General features: G+C 41.5%; 1 protein-coding gene across 3 annotated transcripts in view; it reads left to right on the forward strand.

Annotated features, from left to right (window-relative positions):
- The window catches only part of Kdm3a (lysine demethylase 3A), a 46,131-nt gene that overhangs the window by 30,797 nt on the left and 3,206 nt on the right, over nucleotides 1–12,128 (forward strand). For all 3 annotated transcript variants that reach the window (XM_010625654.3, XM_010625655.3, XM_033765271.1), the window contains 11 exons: nucleotides 993–1,145; nucleotides 1,281–1,376; nucleotides 1,716–1,843; nucleotides 3,427–3,622; nucleotides 4,940–5,112; nucleotides 5,430–5,666; nucleotides 6,942–7,113; nucleotides 7,886–7,973; nucleotides 8,596–8,726; nucleotides 11,691–11,810; nucleotides 11,895–12,034. In XM_010625654.3, coding sequence (XP_010623956.1) covers nucleotides 993–1,145; nucleotides 1,281–1,376; nucleotides 1,716–1,843; nucleotides 3,427–3,622; nucleotides 4,940–5,112; nucleotides 5,430–5,666; nucleotides 6,942–7,113; nucleotides 7,886–7,973; nucleotides 8,596–8,726; nucleotides 11,691–11,810; nucleotides 11,895–12,034 — 1,634 coding nt within the window. The remainder of the gene's footprint in view (nucleotides 1–992; nucleotides 1,146–1,280; nucleotides 1,377–1,715; nucleotides 1,844–3,426; nucleotides 3,623–4,939; nucleotides 5,113–5,429; nucleotides 5,667–6,941; nucleotides 7,114–7,885; nucleotides 7,974–8,595; nucleotides 8,727–11,690; nucleotides 11,811–11,894; nucleotides 12,035–12,128) is intronic.

Consider the following 12,128-nt stretch of genomic DNA (forward strand, 5'->3'; position numbering starts at 1 on the left):
CCTAAGCTCCTATCTATGTATTGTGCCTGAGCTGTTACATTACAGTGGAGTGGCAGAAATTCACTTAGCACTTGGACTAATTCGGTGCATGCTAAAGTCTGGTCATTTGGGTTTTGTTCAGTCATTCAGAAAGAATGAACTCACCAGGGACAGAATTAGGACAAAGCCGTTTCCATGGAACAAGAATGCAACAGTGTCGATCCAGGGTTGTTTGCAAAAGAACAACAGACTGAAAGGAATCTCTGGTCAGCAACATTGGACTTTCTCAGACTCAGAAATGTTCCCTTTTGCTCCTGCTTCTTGAAGTTCTCTACCGGATCTGGTTCCTTGTTGGGGAGAGGTGTCTGATGGCCTCTCCTATCCTGAAAGGGCCCTCTTCTCTGGCCACTGGAATGAAAGAGCCTCAATCTGCTGGGTGTCTGGTTAGTGTGAGCCAGCCCCACTTGCAGCCATCACACTTGGCACTGGCAAAATTGGAGTGAAGGAACTGACTTTGGACAACCATGCCTACCCTGAGTCCATGTGTGGTTTGCTCCAGGCCCCCTCAGCACTGGGGTGTTTATTGGATTCTGGCATTGTGTGTTGTTTGTCTGAGGAAATGGTTTTTTCCCTTGGAGGAAGCCTGGCCCTTACTGCCCTCAGAGTCTCAGTCGGATACAGGGGCAGAAGGTTGGGCACATCTGCCCAGTATCCTTCTGTGTCTGTACTCCTGCTGTGTGACCACAGGCACACAGCCTGAACAGCGTGCTGCTCGAGTGTAGGGTGGCCACCTTGGGCGGGACTGTGACTGGATACAGAATGAGCTGACAGGAGTTGAAAGACAGCACAGATGATGGGAATTGAGCAGAGTGTCATGGAGGCAGCATGTGTGATGAAGCTGAACAGAATTAACGGGCACTCCAATCACAGGGAGGAATAATAACTGCCCCTCATGATGGATATCAGAAGGCCTCTCCACACCCCTCCCCTAAATGATGTATTGATTCTTGCAGGACAGGTTGCTTGGAAGCGAGCTGTCAAAGGTGTTCGGGAAATGTGTGATGTGTGTGACACCACCATCTTCAACCTGCACTGGGTGTGCCCTCGGTGTGGGTTTGGGGTGTGTGTGGATTGCTACCGCATGAAGAGGAAGAACTGCCAGCAGGGTGAGAACTGACTGTATTCCCCTGCAGCTCCTGACACTGGAATGAAGCCCTTAGTTAATTTGTGGTTGGGTGGCTTTGTGAAATGCTGGGGCCAGGGTGCACCAAGAACAGTTACCACAAGTCTGTCATTTGCAGGTGCCTCCTACAAGACTTTCTCTTGGCTAAGATGTGTGAAGAGTCAGATACATGAGCCAGAGAACCTAATGCCTACTCAAATCATTCCTGGCAAAGGTATTTCACACAGTGCTGGGATTTTCTTTCCCTGTATCTTGGTTAACTCATAGGGCCTGGTAGTTTAGTTTTACTGGATGTAGTGTCATTACTCGGTAACCTTACTTTACTATGTTCTGTAAATTGCCTGGAAGTGTCCCTGGCACTTTTTAATCAAGGGGTGGTAAATAATTTTGTAGAAAGAAAATGGTGCATTTGCAGAAGGTAGGATAAAAAGGAGGGATGGAGTACCATGCTAGTAAGAAAAGATTCTTGAAGGAAATGTCTACTCTGTAATGTTGAGGTTGGAAGTACCTAACATCTTCGTTCATATATTTGCCTCTGCTTTTTTTTTTCTAGCCCTCTATGATGTTGGAGACATTGTTCATTCTGTAAGAGTAAAGTGGGGAATAAAGGCAAACTGTCCTTGTTCAAACAGGCAGTTCAAACTCTTTTCAAAGCCATCCTCCAAGGAAGACCTAAAACAGGTATCGCTGCTTGTGCTGCACTCGCCGTCCTTGTGTGATTGTTGTTTTTCAGATAACCCCAAGATTTCTATCAGTATATTTTAAAGGAAAATGGAGATAGCTGTCAGTGGGGAAAGAATTCATTTTTCTTCACAGTTCCAAAGCCTATTCTCTCTTCCGCATTTGCTGGTGTGGGCCTTATTACCTCCACCACTGGGGGTAGAACTTAGGTCCTTGCTAGGCAGGTGCAGGGCCTCATGCTTTTCATTTCTTGAAAAAGCAAAAGTCTCTTGATAAAGTCTAATAAATCACTGTCAAATTTGTAAGAGTTTTTAAAATCTTATGTGTTTTGCAGAATTAAACTATTCAGATATGCTTTAAAAATTTTTAACTACTAAATATATTTCATCCATAAGCTATCTTAAGAGCTGATGGAAATGATGAAATGCGTCTTCAGTGCCTGTCACTTGATCCTAATAACATGCCTCTTCCTGGTGGCAGCCCTCTCTTCACTGCATCACAACCTTCCAGTGGTCCCCTTCCCTCACCCCAGGAATCATGATCTCGCGTTGTGTTTAAGAATCAGAAATGCTTTTACATTTTTCCAGGCCTGTGGTGTCAAAGATAGCATAAGGTGAACTTGAATTCTTTCCTGCTTCTTTCTAGTTGTATTACTTTGGCTAACACGAGTGGATTTAAGTATGCTTCAGTTTGGTTGTCAGTAACACGGGGATGATAAACAGCATGATGTCTGGGCGCCACAGCTGTGCTCATGATTAAAGGCAGGGCCCAGACCACCACAGGAGTTTGTGTTCTTTTTCCTTCACATGTTTGCATAAACTCTACCCAGATGAGTAATAGAATGAGAGGCTCTTTTCAGTTTGTTCTTTACAGTTTATGTCTGACTTCTTTTAAGAGCTCCTTGTCACATTTTAATGATTATTCTAATGAGCATTTTCCCTTTTTGTGTCCTATTTCTTTCTGAAATTGTAGCTTTCCTTTTCTACCTACCTTATTTATTCATTTAACAACCATGTTTTGAGGGCATATTCCGGATTACGGCTAATTTCCCAAGGAAGACTGACACAAACTTGCCTGTTTTTTGGTACAGGGGATTGAACTTGGGACCCTGTGCTTGCGAGGCAGGCAGCGGTACTACTAAGCTAAATCCCTGGACCTACCTTGCTATTTTAAAACCACAGCATGAAAGGGATGTGTACAAAAATGCACATATGTACAAGGATAGTGAGAGGGTGCAGGGGAAATGTCTTGTGTATTTAAATTGTTACCATGTGTTTTCACTAGTAATACTTAGAATTTAAAACTGAGAATCAGGCTGGGGATGTAGCTCAGTGGTTCTGCCACCTGCCTTGCAAACACAAGGACCTGAGTTCGATTTCCGGTACCAAAGAAAAAAACAAAATAAAACTGAGAATCTGCTGTTATTGTAGCATTTCTGTAGCTGTGGTGATATCCAGGGCTCCTTACTTAGGTAGCTTTGTTTTGGAAATGTATCTCTTATTGGAGGTCTTTGGGGCAAAGTTAAGAAAAAAGAAATGCCATTCTTCAGTTTATGTAAAATTCTCCTTTTGTATTTCACACAGACCTCCTTAGCAGGAGAAAAACCAACCCTTGGTGCTGTACTCCAGCAAAGTCCCTCAGCCTTGGAGCCAGCGGCTATGGGTGGGGAGGTAGCCTCTAAGTCTGCCAGCAGCGTGAAGCCTGCCTGTCCAGCTAGCACGTCTCCTCTGAACTGGCTGGCCGACTTGACCAGTGGGAATGTCAACAAGGAAAACAAAGGTGAGTGATGCCACCTCTTGCTACTTCTGAGCACCTTTGGCTGGAGAGACTTGACAACCTCAGGTGCTATGAAATGGTAGTGAGAAGTCTTGTAATTAAAAGTGTTCATCCAGTCATCTAGGGGCCTGCCCCAGCGAAAGTGTGGTGCAGTGCAGAACCAGAGAGGAAATCTTTTCTGCTGCCAGTAGATCTCTAGGCCAGGCTGAGATCATATTTGGCAAGATTGGAGCTGACCTGAGATTTGTGATAAGTGACTGTCAGTCCTTACTCTGCACGTAGTTCCTGTTTGCTCCACATCGGAATATGCTGCACATTCTTGTCATTTGTGCTGTTGTCTTAAGATGCTTGATGACAGTGTAAAGTGCCCTTCAGTATCTGGTAGATTAGAATTGTGATTCTGCTTTCTGCCTGTGTTACGAGAGAAAAATTACAGGTCAGTTTCTTTCATGCAAACATGTTAATGAAATTTTATTTTTGACACTATAAATAGAATTATATAGCATGACCAATCAGGGTTTTTCCAGAGAAAGGCATGTGTAGTTTAACATCTATAACTTTGAGAGAAAAATTGTATGCTGAGCTGCAGAAAAACATTTCATAAAATGCAATATATATATTTAAAATTTTTACCAATAGTTTTAAGAATAGAAAAGTGGGGCCGGGGATTTAGCTCAGTGGTTCCACCGCCTGCCTCGCAAGTGCAAGGTCTGGAGTTCGATCCCCTGTACCAAAAAAAAAAAAAAGAATAGAAAGGTGACATGATGTAGCTTATTGGTAGAGTGCTTCTCTAGCATGTGTGAGGCCCTGGATTGGCCTCCCAGAATCACAATTTTAAAAAATAAAGCCAGGAAAAATACACAAAAACAAGAGAACATCCTTAAGAGTTTCTATCTTGAAGAAAAGCTGGAAAAACCCACAACAGATATCATATGAATAATGGCTGGATTTTTTAAAATTATTTTTTAAGTTTTTCTCTGCATTCAAGAATGAGATAAGGATACCTGTTGTCACTTTTTTTAGATAGTACATGTGAAAAATCCAAAGAACTATCCATTGACAAGATATCAGGTTACTAGATACATGATCATTTTACAAGAATAATTTGTGTTTTTGCATAATAGCAGTGTAGAAAGGTGAAAGTTTAAAAATACTGCTTTATCAGGATACTGGATACCATTTTATTATCTCGTGAATCCTTGTCTAAATGCAAAGTTTTTTTGGTTCTAGAAAATGAATAACCATTCTATTAATAAAAGCCTGCTACAGAATTTGCCTTTCAGAATATTTTTAAATCTGGATGTTTTGGTTTGGTTTTAGAAAAACAGCCGGTGATGCCAACTTTAAAGAATGAAGTCAGATGCCTTCCGCCTCTTCCCCCTCTGAGCAAATCCAGCACAGTGCTCCACACCTTCAACAGCACAATTTTGACTCCTGTAAGCAACAATAATTCTGGTTTCCTCCGAAACCTCTTGAATTCCTCTACAGGAAAGGTATGTGCTTGTCTTATTATTTGCACTCCATCTTACATAGTTAAGTAGAAACAGGACAGGAAGAGACTAGAGAAATTGCAATAGAAAGTAGAGAGAGGATTTCAATCACATGTTGCACTTTGTGGGTGGGCTGGGCCACTTTGTTCTGCTATAACTTTCCTGTGCGCAGGTGGGAAGAGGGGACTTGCTCTGTGCCTTGTGGGTCCTGGCTTGGACTGTTTCGGTTATATAATGTGGACCAATCCTGCCATTATAGGAATGGGGTTTTTTGGTGGTAGGGAAGAGCATATTTAAGACTTGTTACTTCTCAAATTCAGACAGAAAATGGACTAAAGAATACACCAAAAATCCTTGATGACATCTTTGCCTCTTTGGTGCAAAATAAGACATCCTCTGATATTTCTAAGAGGCCTCAAGGACTGACCATCAAGCCTAGCATTCTGGGCTTTGACACTCCTCACTACTGGCTGTGTGATAATCGCTTGTTGTGCTTGCAAGATCCCAACAACAAGAGCAACTGGAATGTGTTCAGGGAGTGCTGGAAACAAGGGCAGGTAATGTGGGCCTCTGCTCCCCTGATCTAGTTCAGATCCATCTTTCTCAGTTTGGCAGACCTCTGATACCCCACTCTAGCCCCTTCCCTGCTAGTGGCATTTCCTTTGACTTCTGTCGTTATACTGTTTCCAACAAATATAATCTGAACAGGGCTTATTTTGTACAGCAGACTTTCTAAGCTGGCCTTCTTGGTTAGGTATTGATTGCTCCCAGCAGCCATCACTGAATTTTTGATGAGCACCTACAGGCTTCGTGATCGTGGCTGCTAAGTGGCTGATGAAGTATGGGGCATCAGACAAAATACAGTAAAAATACTGCATCCCTCTCCTGTGAATCAAAACCTTGTGCTGAAGGCAGTCCTAGATGGGCCAGAGCCATGTGGCGTCATCTTGGAATCAGTGCCCAGTTCCCCAAGGTGCTTGCTTTAAAGGTCAGCGTTCTTGGATCTTAAGCTGCAGTTGACATGTGTAGATGTGTGGTAGACCACTTCTGTGCTTTCCTCCTCCTCTCCTTCCCCTCTTCCCACTCTCTTGGTCCTGTTTTCTGGATCTTTGGCTTTTTCTGGTCAAATGGGGACCTCACTGAAGGAACACTTGGCTCTTGGACAAGAATTTGGGGGAACTGCCAAAGAGAGAGATGTGTTTAAGAGCAACAACAGAATTCTAAAGATGTTTTTTGGTCCTGTGTCCTAGTAGCATTTAGTCAGACATATTCAGAGGTTGCAAAATGACAGGCTGAATACCTAGTCCACCAACAAGATTTTTTTGGATTATATATTGTCATAGGTAATTTATTTATTTTTTTACTCAAAGTATTAAACTTGTTGCCAATATTTTAAAGTCAGGATATTTAACACAAAGCTCAGGGTTCTTGACTTGTCTTAGAAAACTAGAAATTTGTGTCTTCTTTGGTCCATATTCCTGCCTGGCAGTGGCAGGCCAGAGGCCCATGGTAGTGCCCACTTTTGATAGTAAACACCCCTGGCCTTGTTTCCTTCATGTCCTCTTCTGGGCTTGGGACCTTGATGGGTGGATGTTGTGAGTAATGGAAGCCACGTCAGAAGACTGATCCTTTCTCCCAGGAGCTTACTAATGTAGTTGGAGAGCAGCATAGTTGGCAGGTGAGTGAAGAGCATTAAAGCTACTGCTGGAAGCTCAGGAAACTAAGCTGTCACTTCTCCAGCCATGACCAGCACTTGTTGGAGATGGCCAGCCTATGAGTAGTGGGACAGGGCTGTGGAAGTTCACATTGAAGTCTCTTCTCTTTCCTTTTAGCCAGTGATGGTGTCAGGAGTGCACCATAAATTGAACATTGAACTTTGGAAACCTGAATCCTTCAGGAAAGAGTTTGGTGAGCAGGAAGTTGACCTGGTTAATTGTAGGACCAATGAAATCATTACAGGAGCCACTGTTGGAGACTTCTGGGATGGATTTGAAGATGTTCCAAGTATGTATTAAAGACTTTTCCAGGGGATTGAGTGTGTGAAAGAAGGGGACACAGGAATAGCAGGAATCAGAGAATTTTGGAGTTCAAGTTGTCTATTTCCTTTGCCTCTTCTTACAAAATTTATGCTTTAGAACTGAGTCATCTCCCACAACTAGTACTGGTTCTGTGACAAACAGTTCAGACTAAACCCTGCATATACCACCCAAAAGATGGAGGAGAGGGGAAGAATGTGCCCCTTGGTCCTTGTCCCTGGACAGAACATGGGATGGTTTCGGTCTTGTACTGAGCAAAACATTTCCATTTCATACTGGCCTCAGAAAACTGGGTTTATTATACATTGTGGTTTTTGATTGTTAAAGTGCGTTATTGTTGGTTACTTGTGGAACTGCTTAATGATTTTAGGATGCTGTAGAAGAAGCAGACTGGATCTGAGCTAGAAAGCTGCCAGGACACTGCCTCTGTATATTGGGTACAGAAGAGGGGCTGAATTTTAGAGAACCATTAGCAGTTACATAAGCATCTAAAAAGACAGGACTCTCATGCAGATTAGTGATCTTTATTTTGCTGCCTCCAGGATACAGTTGAATTTCTTGGCACTGTAGAAATAAAATGGCTGGCCGTTGGCAGGAGAGGGATGTTAAAGAAAAACAGTATTTGCATACTACATTGATCAGATTATGAAACTTACACACATTTTTGAGGATAAAATGGTAATTTATCATTTACTTTGGTCTGTTGTTATGAGTAATAATTTATTTTGGTTACCTTTCAGATCGTCTAAAAAATGACAAAGAACCAATGGTGTTGAAACTTAAGGACTGGCCACCAGGAGAAGATTTTAGAGATATGATGCCTTCTAGGTACTGTCATAAAGAGTGGAAAAATGATTCTGTCCTTGAATTGTTAAGTTAAATTCTTTGAGGCAGTGTGAAAATAGGTTTTTGGGAAATATGAAAGGTCCATGGTTTTGTTGGTTCTGATTTTTCATTTTTGGTCTGTAACTTGGGAGTAGTGTAATTTAAATGAAATAAAGAAAATGACTTTTAGATACAGCTGACTACCAAGCACCACACGCTTGCTGTGGACATGCACAGCCCACACAGAGAGAGGCTGGTGGATATGGGCAGGCAGGCTGCAGTCTTAAGACCAGACAGGTCAGGGTATTTCACAGAATTTAACATTAATTATCCAAATTGGTAGGTTGATTTTTCTGAGATGTTTTTGAACTCTTGAAAGGAAGTTGGTGGTCAAATCTTTTATCTAAAGTACTCCAGGTCATTTGGACACAATAGTATGGCACAGGAGAGAAGGGTCTTCGTTCATAACTAATGTAGTTCTCATCTTACATATTAGTGACAGCTAGCTCTGTCTTCATGATCACAGATATACTTATTTCTTGTGTTATATAGGAATTAAACCATTTCACACAATAATAAAGTAGAAAAGAAGCTTACTTTGCAAATTCCGGCTCTCTCATTCTAGATTTGATGACCTAATGGCCAACATCCCACTGCCTGAGTACACAAGGCGAGATGGCAAACTGAACTTGGCTTCTAAACTGCCAAACTACTTTGTTCGCCCAGATCTGGGTCCCAAGATGTATAATGCATATGGTAAGAAGGAAGTGCCTAAGTTGTAAAATCACAGTAAATATCAACAAGTCAAAATGTTTGGAAAATTGACATTAGAGAAGGAAAAAATGGAAAATAGTTAACACTTAACACAGTAACTGCCTTCATTCTTTGGTCAGATTTTTATGTATTTCCTTTTCCTAGTTGTAGATATAGGGCATGTGAATTTATGTATTTTTCTCTTTTCTGTACCCAGTTTTATACTGCAGAATTTACATGTTTATTTAGGTCAATCTGTAGCATTTCTTGCGGGCTGTTTTAACATCTGATACACTTAAATGCAGTGTTTTGTGTTGACGGTTAGAAGTTACTACTGAAAGCATCCTTAGAATTTATTTTTATTGTTTGGACATGAAAACTGTCCAAAAGAAAGACTACTTGGGGTAAAAATTGATTTCTGAGCCGGGCGTGGTGGCGCACACCTGTAATCCCAGCACTTGGGAGGCTGAGGCAGGAGGATCGCTGTGAGTTCGAGACCAGCCTGGGCTACATAGTGAGTTCCAGGTCAGTCTCAATTACATAGTGAGAACCCTTTCTCAAAAAAACCAAAAAAAAAAAAAAAAAAAATTGATTTCTGGGCCTGGTGACTGCCTCGCAAACGCAAGGGACCTGAGTTTGATCCCCAGTACCAAAAAAAAATTTTTTTTTATTTCTGTATTTTCCTCTTATCTCTTTGTTATTCCTTTGAGTTCGACCAATTTCAGCATAGGGTCCTCCCATTAGGATAAGGTTCACATTGGTCCTTTTGATGGTACTATTTGCCAATTTATTGTTGAATGAGTTTCCACTTATTGGAATCTTTACAGTAAATTTCCTTCTTTAAAAATATTATTTGGCCGTCATTTTTCCAGTTCTCTTAGAAATTGCTCCTTTGATATTATTTCTTCCTCCCATAATTACTTGCGTATTATCTTAAACCACAGGCAACCCTGCTCAAAAAAGGACAGTCTGTTGGTGTCCTAGCTAGTTGCAGCCCCTAGTTTCTGTCATGGCTGAGTCAGCCTAAGGAACCCCACCAGCACTGTATTGGGGAACATTCTAAGAGGTGGGTGTTTGTATTTAGAAGCTTCCGACAATGTGGGTGCCCCTGGTAGTTCTGCCATGGTAGGGTGGGAAACTGGGAGAGAAGATATGGCAGGCAAAAATCCTCTTTCCTGTTACCTCCTTCTTGGGTCTCAGCCAGCCCTGTGTATGATATGGATCTGCCATGCATTTTGTATCCAAGTTCCTTTCCCTCGCTCCTTTCTTAGCGTCTTGGACACAGGTGGGGGGTTCATTGTAAATGTGTGGTATATGAAACCCTGTTTCCACTAATGTCACCTAGTGATTAAGCTTTATAGAAATCATGAAGTTTTGTAGGATATCTGAGGTATTTTCAAAATTAAATGCCTGCTTAGTTTAAATAGCTTGGCAGTAGGTCTTTTCCTCCTAGACAGTAATAGATAGGTGGCAGTGTTACTCTGAAAAGCTTTTCCTCTGACAAAAGTGTGCCTGTCCAGAAGCAAGCATTTAGAGGTACAAAGAATAGGGATATGTTGTTCTTCAGTTCTCTTATCATAAACATTGCTGCAGAGCTGTCAGTTTTTTACAAGTTAAGTAATTAGGCTGTGGCTTCTAAGTCAGACAAAGTAGAGAGCAAAGGCTCTTTACAGAGACTATGTAGAGTCCATCCTCTCTCCAGTTCCAATAAGACGAGACCTCAGTTTTATAAATGGGGACCAGGATTTTAGGACAAAATAACGAACAAATGACCTGCTGAGAAGTTCCAAGACTGGAACTTGGGTGTCCTGATTTTTAAGCCAGAGCCTATCACCCTGCCCTGGTTTCCCATCACCAACTGCCTTTACTATTTCCACCTATGTTTCTTTTTATTGAAGTCCATGGTATTTTTTCTCAAGATGTTGTTTTCTGAGAATCCTTTGCTTGTGACCATTACGCTCTTATATTCTCAGTTCCATTTGAGTTCATTCCCCTCAGTTTAGAGTCAGGTTTTATTCCAGGCTGGGGGTACAGGCCAATGCTGCGTAGGAGTCATTTCCTTCCTCATTCTTTTACTCAGTGAGGTGTTGGCCAGACTGGCTAACTGCCCCCAAGTAGGCTTTGAGACCTGTTCTCTGTTTGCTCTTCTTCCGAGCTGATCCCCATCTTTGTGTTTCTCATTCCCTTGTAGTTAAAGTTATATTGCATATATATGCCTTCCTTCATAATCTTTTTTTCTAATCTGCTTTTAAGATTTCTATAAGTAGAATTAAATTTTTTGGTATTCATTCATACTGCCATAAACAAATGTTTCAGCCATTTTATTTCTAGCACATTAATGGCTTGTTTTCTTGCTAACTTTTTACTGTGGAAACATTTTCCAAGCACATTGAAAAAGTGCCTAGTAGAGTAAATTACAATAAACTCATCACCTAGTGAAAATAGCTGCCTTTGTCATTTATCACTTGATTACCTACCTCTTCCCTTTATATTTTTTCTTCAGATATTTTAAAGTATATCTCACATATCTGATGGTTCCCCTCCAATACCTATTTCACAATGTGGGAAAGAAAGCAAAGTGTGACAGGGCTCTAGGACTCTCGTCCTAGGTTAGCTTGCTGCAGAATGGCTTCCTAAACAGGATGGCCCCTCAAAACCACAGCCCCATTTGGCCAGAGATCAGGAGGCCCTTTATGTGCTTCCAGCAAATTCTAGCTTCAGGAGTCTACTTTAACATTCTGGTTTGTTGCTTTTTGATTCTGAATGTCCTTACCAGCGCATTGACTTTGTTGTTGCTGTTGTTTGTTACTTTCAGTAATTTCATCCAGTTTCTAGGTCCAGTTAGAAGATACATGAAGGCTATCATTCCCTTATTTTCAATGATTAAAGAGAAATTTTGTGATCAAGTATAAGACCTGAGGCAGCCTTTGCCATCTTCAGTAGACTTAAGGGGTTTTCTTTTTGCAGGATTAATCACTCCAGAAGATCGGAAGTTTGGGACAACAAATCTTCACTTAGATGTATCTGACGCAGCTAATGTCATGGTCTATGTGGGAATTCCCAAAGGACAGTGTGAGCAAGAGGAAGGTATGAAGTTGAGGATAATCGTGCAGCTTACTGTCTGAGCTAGGGCTTGTGGTCTGATACCTGCTTTGCTTTCTTTTTCTCTAGAAGTCCTTAGAACCATCCAAGATGGAGATTCTGATGAACTCACAATAAAGCGATTTATTGAAGGAAAAGAGAAGCCAGGAGCCCTCTGGCACATATATGCTGCTAAAGACACGGAGAAGATAAGAGAATTCCTTAAAAAGGTATGCTCCTTACCCCATAGCCTGTGAGGAGGAGGGATATAAGAATAGCAGTTATTATAAATTACTCCTTATTGTGAATTGACTGGCGTGTCAG

The sequence above is a fragment of the Fukomys damarensis genome, unplaced genomic scaffold (assembly GCF_012274545.1).
Source record: "Fukomys damarensis isolate Sample0158 unplaced genomic scaffold, DMR_v1.0_HiC HiC_scaffold_2, whole genome shotgun sequence".
Taxonomy (NCBI): Eukaryota; Metazoa; Chordata; class Mammalia; order Rodentia; family Bathyergidae; genus Fukomys; species Fukomys damarensis.